The sequence below is a fragment of the Lithobates pipiens genome, unplaced genomic scaffold, assembly GCF_037356315.1.
Source record: "Lithobates pipiens isolate NorthernLeopardFrog02 unplaced genomic scaffold, aLitPip1_a1.2 Scaffold_3, whole genome shotgun sequence".
Classification (NCBI taxonomy): Eukaryota; Metazoa; Chordata; class Amphibia; order Anura; family Ranidae; genus Lithobates; species Lithobates pipiens.
In genome coordinates, this window is record NW_027507790.1 from 9,993,367 (window position 1) to 10,008,874 (window position 15,508).

The 15,508-nt window shown below is 45.1% G+C and overlaps 1 protein-coding gene across 5 annotated transcripts in view; it reads left to right on the top strand.

Moving 5' to 3' along the window:
• TPCN1 (two pore segment channel 1) overlaps nt 1-15,508 on the top strand; it is a 186,044-nt gene that overhangs the window by 17,984 nt on the left and 152,552 nt on the right. For all 5 annotated transcript variants that reach the window (XM_077461259.1, XM_077461260.1, XM_077461256.1 and 2 more), the window contains one exon: nt 9,722-9,831. In XM_077461259.1, the coding sequence (XP_077317385.1) occupies nt 9,722-9,831 (110 nt within the window). The remainder of the gene's footprint in view (nt 1-9,721; nt 9,832-15,508) is intronic.

Below are 15,508 nucleotides of genomic sequence, written 5' to 3' on the forward strand. Positions count from 1 at the left end.
TGTGGCGTCGAGTCTCTGCTCCGGAGTGTCGGCTTGCCTCATGCAGGTGTCCTGCCTGCTGATATACGTGGACAGCAAAGCCAACAGACAGTGAAAAACGGGGTCCGTCATCCTGAGATAATTCCTGAAATCATCAGGATTATTCTCCTGGATTTCACAAAGCAAAGGCATGTGCAAGAATTAGTCATGCTGGAGCAACCAATTCTTGGTCCATGAAAACTCCTCCTCGCCTTGTTCATGGACTGGGCTTGTGCCTAAGTTAGAAGCCCAACACCAAGCCCCTGCAAAGCACAAACTACGACGAGTACATTCCCGCAACATGGCTTCAAAATGGTCGGCTGGTCAGAAGAAACTAACAGAAAGCACTGAAAAACAGTAAGGCCTGAAAGAACGAGCTGAAAATCAGAAACAAGCGGACAAGAACGCACTGAAAATCAAATGCGGTACTATAAATAGCATGCCCTGACAAACAAATGCAAACTGACTAAACGCACTGAAAAGCAGATACGAACCCACAAGCACAAACTGAAGAACCGTAACGATCTGAAGCAAAAGTCTGAAAAATCGTCTCTAACCAAACTTCTACTAACACGAGATAAACACAAGATCGGCAAAAGGAGCCCAAAGGGTTGTGCACTTGGTACTGAACTTCCCTTTTATAGTCCTGTCGTGCGTGTTGTACATCACTGCGTTCTTGACGTTTAAAAATTCCAACAACTTTGTGTGACCGTGTGTATGCAAGACCAGTTTGAGCCAACATCCGTCGGAAAAAATCTGATGGATTTTGTTGACGGAATGTCCGATGGTGTGCGTACAGGGCATAAATGTGTTAGTTTGATCACTTATACACTGCCCAACAAGAATTCTCTTGCCTTTGTGGCTGTGTGTGGTGAAGAGATGAGCTTGGGCGTGTTATTTGGGTATATATATCTTTTGTGGCCCCCACCAAATCCCTGAGTGCCGCTCAGGACTATGGATGAGCTGGGGCATGTTATCTGTTTTTACCGCATTTTTGGCGTATAACATGTACCTTAACTTTAAGAGTGAAGTTTAAGGAAAAAAATTACATTTTAAACTGTGAAGCAAAATTAATACTGCGTACACACGATCAGACTATCCGGCGGACTTAGTCTGGCAGACAAACCGCCGTAAAGTCTGCCGGACTGTCTGAACGAGCGGCCCTGCCCACACACGGGACTTCTCCGGCCGCCGGACTATCCACCGTATAGTCCGCCAGACTATCCGCCGTACTTTTGAAATGGACGCACTTGCTCACACACGGAGAAAAGTCAGTTCGTTTTGAACGCGGCTCCAGGTAGCCGGGACTAGCGAAGGAAGTCAATGTTGCCACGAGATTGACACGTCGCTAGCCCCATCACCTGATACGGACTTAAAGGGGAAGCCCTACACCGAAAAAACTGCGTGGGGTTCCCCCTAGGTCCATATCAGACCCTTATCCGAGCGAGCTACCCAGGCCGGTCAGGAAAGGGGGTGGGGACGAGCGAGCGCCCCCCCCCTCCTGAACCGTACCAGGCCACGTGCCCTCAACATGGGGGGGGTGCTTTGGCGAAGGGGGGGCCGCGCAGCCTTCCCACCCCAAAGCACCTTTGTCCCCATGTTGATGAGGACAAGGGTCTCGTCCCGACAACCCTGGCCGTTGGTTGTCGGGGTCTGCGGGCGGGGGGCTTATCGGAATCCGGGAGCCCCTACCCTATGTGAATGAGTATGGGGTACAATGTACCCCTACCCATTCACCTATGAAAAAAATGTAAATAAAACACAACACACAAGGGTTAAAAATAATTTATTGCACAGCTCCGGGGGTCTTCTTCCATTTTGGGGGGTCTTCTTGCCGGACTCCTCCGCTATCTTCTGCTAGCTTTTTTACTAGCGGAGGAGCCCGGCTTTCTTCTTCGCCGCCCGGGGGTCTTTTTCCGACTTTGGGGGTCTTGTCCCCCTCTTCGGTTCTTCTTGCCGGGCCTCCGCTCCTCCTTCCAGCTCTTTTACAGGCGGTGTCCCGGACTTCTGTCGCCGCTGTCTTTGCCACCTTCTGTTCTTCTCTTCTCTTCTTGAGATGTTGACTCGTCGCTGTCTCTGGCCGCAATGACAAGAACGTGTTGCGCGGTGACTTATATAGGGACAATGGGTGGGGTCACCGGGTGATGTCCCCGCCCATTATGTCACAGTCCCAGCATCCTCTGGGACTGTGACATCATAATGGACGGGGACATCACCCGGCAATGTCCCTATATAAGTCGTTGCACGCCGCGTCCCTGTCATTGCGGCCAGAGAGCACGTTGAGTCAACATCTCAAGGAAGAAGAAGAAGAAGAGAAGGCGGCGATAGAAGACCGGGCCACCGCTTGTAAAATAGCTGGAAGAGGGCGCAGAGGCCCGGCAAGAAGAACCGAAGAGGGGGACAAGACCCCCAAAGTCAGAAGAAGACCCCCGGGCGGCAGCGGCGACGAAGAAGAAAAAGAGCTAGCAAAAGAGCAGAAGATAGCGGAGGAGTCCGGCGAGAAGACCCCCCCCCAAGATGGAAGAAGCCCCCCGGAGCTGTGCAATAAATTATTTTAAACCCTTGTGTGTTGTGTTTTATTTAAAAGAAATTTCACAGGTGAATGGGTAGGGGTACATTGTACCCCATACTCATTCACATAGGGTGGGGGGCCGGTATCCGGGGGGCCCTTTATAAAGGGGGCTCCCAGATTCCGATAAGCCCCCCCGCCCGCAGACCCCAACAACCAATGGCCAGGGTTGTCGGGAAGAGGCCCTTGTCCTCATCAACATGGGGACAAGGCACTCCCCCATGTTGAGGGCACGCGGCCTGGTTCGGCTCAGGAGGGGGGGCCGTGCTCGCTCGTCCCCACCCCCTTTCCTGACCGACCGGGTAGCGTGCTCGGATAAGGGTCTGATATGGACCGGGGGGACCCCCACGCCGTTTTTTCTTCCCCTTTAAGTCCATACCAGGTAACGGGATCAGCGACGTGTCAATCGCGCCGCTGAAGGCGGCGACATTGACTTCCTTCGCTAGTCCCATCTACCTGGAGCCACGCTCAAAATAACCGGACTTTTCTCCACGCGGGAAAAGTCTGTTCATTTCAAAAGTACGGCGGACTAGCACACACGGCCATATTGTCAGCCGGAATGTGAGTCCGGCGGACAATTTTTGAGTCAAGACTACTTTCAAAGTCCACTGGACTTTTGGGTAAAAAAAAGTCCGCCGGAACACATACACGGGCGGATTGTCCGGCAGACTCGAGTCCGCCTGACTTTTGTCCTGGATAGTTTGATCGTGTGTACACAGCATAAGGGTCAGTGCCCTTCAATGCAACCTAATCGGTGTCCGTCTGCAACATCACCATTGCAATCAATGCAGCCTCCCCATTGCCATGAATGCACACCTCTCTTATTGCTATCAGTGCAGCCTCGGATGGGACAGGGAGGGGGGCAGGACGAGTGCCAACAGATTACATACAGGAGAATCTCCTGTTTTACTCGGTGGTCTCTTTTAATACAAAGTCTCCCCTCCTATGATAGACAGAACAGTCGTTCAATGGCAGCCCAGGAGACAGGACTTCCTATAATGGGCACCGCCGAGTGTACATGAGATTCGCCTGTATGTACTCTGACGGCACTCGTACACCCCCCTCTAAGGCAGCGCTGATAAAAACGATATGTATAAAATCTCTCCAAATCACCAGGGGGGCCGTATTAAACTGGAACTTGGTGAACTAGAAGATATTGTTTACAGTATTCTCTTATATGATGTATCCTTTGTACCAACCAATGTACTGTTTGTTTAATCCAGTCTGTACTATTATTTTTTTTTTTAATGAATTCAAGTTTCAGTAACACTTTATAAGAAACAATGTTAATAATTAGAAATTTCAATGAATTGCACTCGCTGGCAGTTTTCTGCACTTGGTTAAGAGCAGCTGGTTGGTTGTTTGGGTGGGTTCATCGGTTTCACTTCAGTTTTTCCAGAATAGTTTTGGCAATGCAAGACAAACATTTAAATAAGATTGGCTTGTCATGTTGCTCTGTGTTCACATCTGCTTTTCTCCTGAAACTTGCAAGTGCTTGATGTTTTTAAAAATCTTGGGCAATTCATAGTTGTAAATTTGGTTGTATATCATGAATTGGTTGTTTTATGTTCCTGAAGCTAGCAGGTTTTATGTTCAGGCAGCCCATGTAAGTCTATGAAGATGCAGCAGCTGCACGGACACAGCCTTGTGTTCAGAGCGAAATAGTTGAATTTTTTTTCTCTGCGCAAACCTGATGAGCATATAGTAAAAATTTGCCTTCAATCATTTATTGCTGCCCACACTGTAATGTTTCCTACATCAATATGACACAAAAGCAAATAAAAAGTGTTGCGCAACACCATTACGCCTCTTTAGTGTGTGATAAATTCACTACACCAATAAAAATGTGCTCCATAGAAATCCTTAAAGTATTACTGCAAAATTATGTCACATAAAAACATATCACACTATTGCATATGAAGTACTAGTATTGTGCATTTTCAGTTTCTTATGGATGTAGTTCATATCTGTGCATTTTATGGAAAGGGTCAGGGACTTGTTTCTGGTTTCATTGACTTCAGTGGATCAAAAACGTGTATTGAAAAATGCAAAATGCACCAGGAGTATGCAAACTTCCACCTGCATAGGTGTGAATCAGGCCTATGACCTCACATCAATGAATGTAAATCCTGCAAAAATATCCATCAGCTGGATCGCTTTAATAGTGTCTTATCCAAATAATATGACTATGCCGAAAGGCTTCACCGCCGGTTTCCCCTACCACGAATGGTGACGGCAGCACCTGGCAGCCTATCCAAAAATTGGCTGGGTTGCCGACATTGCGGGCTCCCTGGATAGGTAAGTGTCCATATATTAAAAGATGGCAGCTACAGTATCGTAGCTGCTGATTAAAAAAAAAATATGTATTTTTATCCTAGGCATAACACTGCTTTAACCTTTTAGGCCTTTGGCTGTCTCCTACAGACTGGTCACTCACTGAGTCTGTGCATACAGCTAGTAGCATCTTGCTGCACTGGCTCCCACCTCTCTACTAGGTGGAGCTCTCCTGATTCCTGGGCCAGAGCTCCTGTCTGCCAGGGTGAAGCCCAGAACCATAGTCGGTTTACTAAAAGCCCAGCACACACCTGACCAATTGGTGTGCTGGCTGTTCTGAATGCCTGAACAGAGGATTGGAGATTTCCTCCCACACTGATCACTTAGAAATCTCCAGGCTCCAGGTCCCAAAACAAACCATGAGGAAACTAAAAAGTCAGTTTCCTTTGCATTAAACAAACCTCTAAGAGACCCTCAACCCCCCTGGTTGAAAATTCTGGGTCAAAATCTCTTTCTAGACCCTGGCAGGGTAACTGTCAGAAACCATGTATCAGACTGAGACAGAAGTACAGTTAAAGCTCACTTGTTTAACCACTTTCAGACCGGACCATTTTGCTGGTAAATGACCAGAGGTCTTTTTACACTTTGGCACTGCGCTGCTTTAACTGGTAATTGCGCGGTCATGCAATGTTGTACCCAAACAAAATTTGCGTCCTTTTCTTCCCACAGATAGAGCTTTCTTTTGATGGTATTTGATTGCCTCTGCGATTTTTATTTTTTGCGATATAAACATAAAAAGACCGCAAATTTTGAAAAAAAATGATATTTTCTACTTTTTGTTATTAGAAAAATCCAATAAACTCAATTTTAGTCATACATTTAGGCCAAAATGTATTCAGCCACATGTCTTTGGTAAAAAAAAAGTCAATAATTGTATATTTATTGGTTTGCGCAAAAGTTGTCACATCTACAAACTAAGGTACGTTTTCTGGAATTTACGCAGCTTTTAGTTTACGACTGCCTATCTCATTTCTTGAGGTGCTAAAATGGCAGGGCAGTACAAAACCCCCCCCAAATGACCCCATTTTGGAAAGTAGACCCCCTAAGGAAATTGATAAGAGGCATGTTGAGCCCATTGAATATTTTATTTTTTTGCCTCAAGCGATTGAATAATGACAAAAAAAAAATTTTTTTTTTTTTTTTACACAAAGTTGTCACTAAATGATATATTGCTCACACATGCTATGGGCGTATGTGAAATGACACCCCAAAATAAATTCTGCTGCTTCTCCTGAGTACGGGGATACCACATATGTGGGACTTTTTGGGAGCCTAGCCGCGTACGGGGCCCCGAAAACCAAGCACCGCCTTCAGGCTTTCTAAGGGTGTTACAGTTTTGAAGGCCATAAAATGCCAAGATGGCACAAACCCCCCCCAAATGACCCCATTTTGGAAAGTAGACACCCCTAAATTTAGGGGTACACTAGTGAGACTAGGTAATAAATGGCGGGTGCCCTGAAACTATAAAAAAATAACTAACCAACCAGCGTCACCTGTAACAGTTATATGGTGATCACTGGTGAAAGGGTTAACTAGGGGGCAATCAGGGGGCTTTATGCGGTAGTATATGGGGGTCCCTGGCGCTATAAAAAGCTGCGGCGAACCTAAATACCTACCTGCCTAACCAGCGTCACCTGTGACACTAATACAGCGATCAGAAAAATGATCGCTTATTAGGCTGGGTTCACACTGGAGTGATGCGGGAACGCCACGAATGCGCGGCGGGTTCCCGCATCGCATGCCTCCCGGCGGCAGTTCACACTGCCCTATGTGAACTGCTGGGAGTGTCAGTGAAATGTTACTGACACCCCCAGATCAGTTCGCATATCGCAGTGCGATCTGCAAACTCGGATCGCATGGTGTGAACACCCATGCGATCCGATTCTGCTGCGGGCCAAAAAAAGGTCCCGTGCGAATTTGCGGTGGGTGCGGCGGGTGTGGCGGGTGCGGCGAATGGCTGAACTCGAATCGCACAGAGATCGGATGTGATTTGCACTGCAGTGCGGTGCGAATCACATCCGTTCTCAAACCGCTGCAATGTGAACCCAGCCTTAGTGACACTGGCGACGGGGGGTGATCACGGGGTTAAACCTTTATTGGGGGGGTTAGGGGGGTACCTTAGAACTAAAGGGGGCTAACCCTAACTGCCCTAACAGTTATTAGTCACAAATGACACCCGCCGGGTGATCAGGGGGTTAAACCTTTATTAGGTAATAAATGGCGGGTGCCCTGAAACTATAAAAAAATAACTAACCAACCAGCGTCACCTGTAACAGTTATATGGTGATCACAGGTGAAAGGGTTAACTAGGGGGCAATCAGGGGGCTTTATGCGGTAGTATATGGGGGTCCCTGGCGCTATAAAAAGCTGCGGCGAACCTAAATACCTACCTGCCTAACTAGCGTCACCTGTGACACTAATACGGCGATCAGAAAAATGATCGCTTATTAGGCTGGGTTCACACTGGAGCGATGCGGAAACGCCGCGAATCCGCGGCGGGTTCCCGCATCGCATGCCTCCCGGCGGCAGTTCACACTGCCCTATGCGAACTGCTGGGAGTGTCAGTGAAATGTTACTGACACCCCCAGATCAGTTCGCATATCGCAGTGCGATCTGCAAACTCGGATCGCATGGTGTGAACACCCATGCGATCCGATTCTGCTGCGGGCCAAAAAAAGGGTCCCGTGCGAATTTGCGGCGGGTGCGGCGGGTGTGGCGGGTGCGGCGAATGGCTGAACTCGAATCGCACAGAGATCGGATGTGATTTGCACTGCAGTGCGGTGCGAATCACATTCGTTCTCATAAACCGCTGCAATGTGAACCCAGCCTTAGTGACACTGGCGACGGGGGGTGATCACGGGGTTAAACCTTTATTGGGGGGGTTAGGGGGGTACATTAGAACTAAAGGGGGCTAACTCTAACTGCCCTAACAGTTATTACAGTCACAAATGACACCAATGCAAAAAAAAAAAAAAAAAATGACATTGGTGTCACTGTGACTGGGGGGCAGGGGTAATTGGGGGGGTGATCGGGGGGTAAAGGGGGGGTGTGAGTGTGCCTGGCATGTTCTACTGTGTGTGTAGAGTGTTGGTGCAACTCACTGATCCGCTCTCCTCCGTGTCGGAACGAAAAATACCGACACGGAGGAGAGAATACATCACTTCCTCTCCTGTGTTTACATTACAGGAGAGGAAGTGATGTCACGGGGGATTTCCATTCGTCGAGAGCGATCGCGAGGGGGTGGCCATGAATGAATGGCCGCCCCCTCATCCCGGATCGCTCTCGAAGGAATGCCGACCGCCGCAGGCACCGGGGGGGGCCCGATCGGGCCCCCCACCCGCGGGCAGGCAGGGACTTATATATACGCCCATATGCCTGCCCGTGCCATTCTGCCGACGTATATCGTCGTGCGGCGGTCGGCAAGTGGTTAATAATTTAAAAAAAGGTAAACAGAGTAAATGTAGTCAAAACATAGCCAGAGTTCAGGAATTGGAAGGGATAGTCAGACAAGCCAAAACAGGGAGCCAGAGATGTAGTACAGCAAGCAGGATCTGGAGCCAGAAGGAATGTTAACCAAGCAGGTCTTGAACAGGAACACAGGAGAGCGTCTCTAGAGATGTGACCAAGGCAAAAGCAGAGATCATCTGAGCTGGACGGCTTAAGTAGGCTGGAATGATGAGCAGGATATCATCAACTGGGGAGTCACTGGAGACACAGGAGCTGGCAATTAGCCGACACCTAAGTGGCCAGCTCAGAGAAGGAAGGGCTGAGTCCAGCCCTGACAGCAACTTCCAAAAGTGATGAACAGCAGCACTCGCCACCAAGGTAATCAACTAAAGCCTTGTGGCTCTTGTGACCCTCAAATTCTAGAGTGGTCACGAGCTTATGGTTATATTAGTCTCCCAAACACTCCAATAGCACCAATGCTCTGAGGGTTAGAATGTCACTTCGTAACCAGCACAGATCCAAAGCGAGCATATCCTTAAAGAAGAAATTTAAAATAGTCGAAAACCACTTAGTAAATAGCACCTGGTGATTTTGCCATAAGGGCCTCTTGCAGGCACTTCTTGTTATGGAGGACTCTCTCCTTGCCTCCCAACTGTGCTTCTGTGCTGTCATTCTGTCATATGGACACACATTAAACAAATATGATCTACTGTTGATGTTTGGTCTGATCACTGATGTGCATGTAGACAGGAAGTGGCTGTAAAGAGGCTACATGAGCAGAGCTAGGGTGATCTATATGCAAAACAGTACCACAACTTCAAAACCACATTGGTATAAACCAGAGCTAAGTGCCATTTTACACTTTTTAGTTCTGGAACATTGCATTAATGCAGCCTATTCAACGCACCAGAATGGACAACAAAGTGGAGATGTAGCACTTTTTCTGATGTGGTGCAGCACAATGCACAGTTGTGGGTTAACGTGCGTTGTGGTATAGTCGGGATTTTATGTCTTTTACTGATTTAAGGCTGCATATTTCTGTTTAAAAGAATACATTTTGATATGTCATAGTGAAATTATGATTTATCTGTTTTTGTATTTGACACTTCAATGAATTTGCATACAGTACATTTGCTACTTTTATATGGATGAATTATAATTCTATAAGGACATCTAGTTTGAAAAAAAAACCTAACAAACAAAAATAACAATATGAATGTTCTCATTTTGTGAACTTTTCTATTTTTGATGGCTGTTCTGTTAATGAGTAACAAAACTGCTTGCATTCATTAGTAAACTGCTGCGCATAGCTTCTTGTTGAGTGCATAATATTCTCTTAAATTTTACTTGCAGCTCGAGATGAGTATGAAAGCCACACTATCACCATGGACGAAATACCAGCATTGCAGGAGTTAGACTTGAGCTGGGAGACTCGGTATCAAGAAGCTGCCATCTACCTCCAGGTTAGAATGATATTGATGTGGGAGAGTGGTAAAATCCATTGTCTGTCGGTCAGTGGCAAATAAAGTTTTTTTTTTTTTTTTTTTTTTTTTGTTGAGAGAATCCATGAATTGGGGAACTAATGGTATGCAAATGTTCATAATGTATGGCTGCAGTGTCTGTTTTTCTGGCAAAATCTAGTGAAGACAATATAAACATGTATTGCATTTTGATGTGCAAGCAAATTTTGCAAAATGAACGTTGAATATTTTTAACCACTTCCCCATTCTTGGACTTGGCTCCTACATGTAAAAATTCACCTTTTTTTTTTTTCCTACAATATTACTCGTAACCCCCAAACATTTTATATATATACATACATACATACATACATACATACATACATACATACATACATACATACATACATACATACATTTTTTATTTTTTTACCAGAGACCCTAGGAAATGGTGGTCGTCGCAACTTTTTATGTCTCCCAAAAACGTTTCGTGAATTAAAAAAAATAAACAAAACCGTAAAGTTAGCCCAATTCTTTTGTATAAGTGAAAGATGATTTTATGCTGAGTAAATAGATGCCTAACATGTCACGCTTTAAAATTGCGCACACTCGTGGAATGGCACCAAACTTAGGTGACGCTTTAAACATTTTTACAGGTTACCTTTTTTAGAGTTACAGAGGAGGTCTTGAGCTAGAATTCTTGCCCTTACTCTAACAGACGCGACGATACCTCACATGTGTGATTTGAACGCCCTTTACATATGTGGGTGGGAATTACGTATGCATTCACTTCTCTGCTCTAGGATGGGGGCGCTTAAAAAAAAAAATGTTTTATTTACTTTTATTACTGTTACAAGGAATGTAAACATCCCTTGTAATAGGAATAGTGCGTGACGGGTCCTCTTTATAGAGAGATGTGGGATCAATAAGACATGATGTCATAATGTTGCGTCAGGCCTCTGAGGGTCATAGAGATGATAGCGGGCAGAAGAAAGGGACTTGAGGGGTCTGGAAAAATTGATTCTTCAGCCACCCAGGTATTAGAATAGTTTTAAATATAATTATTTAATTGTAAACAGTTCCACCCACAGTAAAAGTATAGTATCAAATACCTCAACCAAAATATTAAATAAATAACAAGTTACACTAATTAGACACTCGCCCCTCATACACTCAAACTCCCTAAGGTAGCCGGCCACCCATTGAGAGCAAAAATAATTCTAATACTAGCAATTATAAAAAGTAAAGTGCCAAAAAAATTAAGAGTTTATCCTCAGATTTAGGTAGCGGTCCCTATTAAAAAATAGTTCCTGCCAGTATGCCGTGAAGAGAAGCGGAACACTCAGGTGGAAGGGATGGCTGGAGATATATTCGGAATAGATCCTTGCAGGTTAGATTAAGCATTCTCTTAATTGTAACACTATAAAAAGTTTGTAGAAAGTCGGGAATGTCTCACAATAGCACCAGTATTTTCAACATGAAATTAAACGCTCTAGGAAAAGGATAATCATACACTCACTTCACTGGTGCAACGAGCTATCCGTGCACATTGTTATGAGCTTACCTAATTTGCTGGCTTAGAGATACTGGTAGGTTATGAAGGCTTCAGTTGTAGAGAAGTATCCCAGAGAATTCCAAAATGGGGCATAGTTTCATGAGTTGTGCCATGTAATGGCAAGTTTCCAAGCCGGATGATTCAGTCAGAGCAGTGCCCAGTCTTCACCAAGCCTAACACAGCCTGCTCTGTGCACACTTCCCGCAGACACGCCAGGCACATCAGCCATTCAGCGCTGCGAGCGTGTGATTAGGCTCCCGGTGGAAGCTTGTCTCACATTGGCTGTGTGCCGCTCACCGGATTTATGAAAATCTTGTTAAAATCCATGCAAGGCTCATATGGCTATAATGAATATAGGTCCCGAAAGTCCACAGTGTCCCTAAAATTTCATCCGTTCACCGGGCAGGTGTAGGGAGGAGGAGGAGGAGGGAAGGAAAGGAAGACCAGGTTCCTGGTGGGTGTTGTAGGTACAGGGGCGTCTAGCTGACGTGTTTCAATCAGCAGACGATTTTCTTCAGAGCTTTTTTTAATAGAGACCGCTACCTAAATTTGAGGATAAACTCTTAATTTTTTGACGCTTTACTTTTTATAATTTCTAAGTAATATTAGGACTTTTTTTATCTCAATGGGTGGCCGGCTACCTTAGGGAGTTTGAGTGTATGGTGTGTGTGTGTGTGGTGAGTGTCTGTAATTAGTGTAATTTGTTATTTATTTAATACTTTGGTGGAGGTATTTGATACTATACTTTTACTGTGGGTGGAATTGTTTACAAATAAAGAGAGAATTCTGTTTAAACTATTCTAATACCTGGGTTTTCCTTGCTGAAGAATCCTTTTTTCCAGACCACTCGGGTCCCTTTCTTCTGCCCCTTGTAAATCCTTTTTTCTATCTTGTATGTTGTGGTTAGCATTTTGAATTTTATACGGAGGAGTAGGGGAAGCCGGTGAAGGGATTGGCAGAGAGGGGCAGCAGTCACGGTGAGGTGTATTAGTCTAGCAGCAGCATTCATAATAGACTGAAGGGGGATAGCCTGCGTAAGAGTAGGCCATTAAGGAGGGAGTTGCAGTAGTCAAGGCGGGAAATAACAAAGGAGAAAATAAGTTGCTTTGTGGTGTCCTTAGTCAGGAAGGGTCAAAGCCTGGAGATGTTGCGGAGGTGAAGGCGGCAAGATTTAGCCAGTAATTGGATGTGGGGGCTGAAGGAAAGGTCAGAGTCGAGAATTACACCCAGCACCTTGGCATGTGTGGAGGGTCCAATGATTGTGCTGTTGATCTTAATGGTAAAGTCATATTTGGGGGCAGGACTGGGAAGGGGGAAATATAACAAACTCAGTTTTAGAAAGATTGAGTTTTGAGAAAGTGGTGTGACAGCCATACCGATATGTCGTTCCGGAAGTTTGAGATCCGTGAGGAGATTGAGGGGGTGTGTTGAGGAGTGGAAGGATGGATCTGGGTGTTGACAGTGTAGAGGTGGTGTTGGAAGCCATGGGAGGTTACCAACTGGCCCAGGGAAGAGGTATAGAGAGAGAATAGGAGGGGCACAAGGACGGAGCCTTGGGGTACCCCAACAGAAAGAGGAAGAGGAGCGTAGGAAATTGAGTTGTAAGTGACACTGAATATTATGATTTGCTGGAAGTTGGATAATCAAAGGCACCACATTCCTATATATACATGCATATGGTAGGAAAGGAGAAACTGGACATTTAAGGTGCCACAAAAAATTACAAATGGATATATCAAATTTATTAATACAAAATATATAAAACCAACAGGATGTCATCATACAATGACCATATATTGAGTAAACAGCAGTAACTTCTTGGTCTACATGTTTCGCTAAACAGTGGCTTCCTCAGGAGACTTCAGGTAAGTACTGCATGTATGGTCACTGAACTGTGATGAGCATCGCATATAAACATAATGCCCCGTCAGTCTATCCAACGTTTGGGGTTTGTTGTTCAGTGGCAAGAGAGACCAGTCCTATAAATGATCCCCTCTAGTTGACAGTGTTAGAAAATTACATTTAAACCTTTTGGAGTAATAGTATTAAGAAAATGTATCCAATGAGCCTCACATTTTCTTAGTGTTATTTCACGATCACCTCCTCCTGTTTTTATTAATGCCTTCCAGCACCATGAATTTTAACTGGGAAATTGTGTGCCCCTTCTCTATAAAATGTCTAGCTAGTGGTAAGTGTATTAATTTATCTCTAATTAAATTTTAATTTTTAATTTTAATGCCTGGCTATATATCTTCTTCCTGGTTTGAAATTCAATATGGAGTACAGTGGGACAGAAATTTCCTTTCTGGACACCATGTTGAAAATCAACCAGAAGAAAATTGATAGCGATCTTTATGTTAAAAGTACAGTTCACAAACCGGTTGTTAAATTTTGACAGTTTTCACCCTCAATCTGTTGTTCTATTCCTAAAAGCCAACTAATGCGGGTTCAGAGAATAGTCAGTAATCCGCAACGTCGTGAACAAAGATTAACCGCTTCGCGCCCGCCCTACAGCCAAAAGACGGCTACAGAGCGGACGCTATCTGCCGGGAGGCTGTCCCTGCATGTCCTCCTGTTTACTTCTCTAATGCGCACCGCCGCGTGCACGCATCGGGGAAGTTCTGTGTTTGCCGGACACAGTCGGTCACAGATCGTGCTAAATGGCCAATCACAGTGGCCATTTAGCACTCGATCGGGTTATCCAATGAGCGGTGATCTCATATGTAAACATATGAGATCATCTCTCATCTCCGGCTCCCCTCCTCACACAGGGGCAGCGTGTGTGGAGGGAGAGATGAACGGCTGCAGCTGCAGCGACTGATAGTGAGTGTACACACACACACAGTGAAACACACACACACACACGCCCACCTGTCCCCAGTGCCATCTGTCCCCTGTGCCACCTATCAGTGCCATCTGTCCCCAGTGCCACCCGTCCCTAGTGCCACGTATCCCCAGTGCCACCTGTCAGTGTCACATGTCATCAGTGCCACGTATCAGTGCCACCTGTCAGTGTCACGTGTCATCAGTGCCACGTATTAGTGCCATCTGTCATCAGTGTCAGGTGTCATCAGTGCCACGTATTAGTGCCATCTGTCATCAGTGCCACATGAGTATCACGTGCCATCAGTGCCACGTATTAGTGCCATCTGTCGTCAGTGTCACGTGCCATGTATCAGTGCCATCTGCCATCAGTACCACGTCAGTGTCACGTGTCATTGTCCTGGTGCTCCAGGGCCTTCAAAAGTGTAATAGGTAGTCAACAATTTAGACGTGTAATTTATGCTCCTAGAACGCGTGATGGCGCTTCCGGCATGTTGGGCGTCTCTAAGTGGCCAGGCTGTGAAAAAGTCCAACACATGTGGTATCGTAATACTAGGGAGGAGTAGCAGAATTTAATATGGGGTGTCATTTGTGGTATACACATGCCATGTGAGAGAAATAACCTATTACAATGACAATTTTGTGGGAAAAAAAAAACAAAAAAACAAAACAATCTTCATTTTGCAAAGAATTGTGGGAAAAAATGACAACACCAAAAACCTCACTATGCCTCTTACTAAATACCGTGGAATGTCTACTTTCCAAAAAGGGGTCATTTGGGGGGTATTTGTACTTTCCTGGCTTGTTTGGGTCGCAAGAAATTAGATAGACCACCAGTACATCAGATGTGATCAATTTTGTATGATTCGCACCACAGTTTGTAGACTCTCTAACTTTCACAAAGACCAAATATTATTATCCACAAATTTTGGGTTATTTTTACCAAAGATATGTAGCAGTATAAAATTATGACCAAAATTTATGAAGAAAAATTAATAATTTGCATAATTTTATCACAGAAACAAAGAGACTGCGTTTTTTTTTTTTTTTCATTTATAGCGCAAAAAATAAAAAACCCCAGAGGTGATCAAATACCACCAAAAGAGAGCTCTATTTGTGGGGAAAAAAAGGACAAAAAATTCATTTGTGTACAGTGCTGAATGACTGAGTAATTGTCATTCAAAGTGTGAGAGCACCGAAAGCTGAAAATTGGTCTGGGCAGGAAGGGTGTTTAAGTGCCCAGTAGGCATGTGGTGGAAATGGAAACAAAACTAATAAACAGAAATTATCCTGAAGCATCAA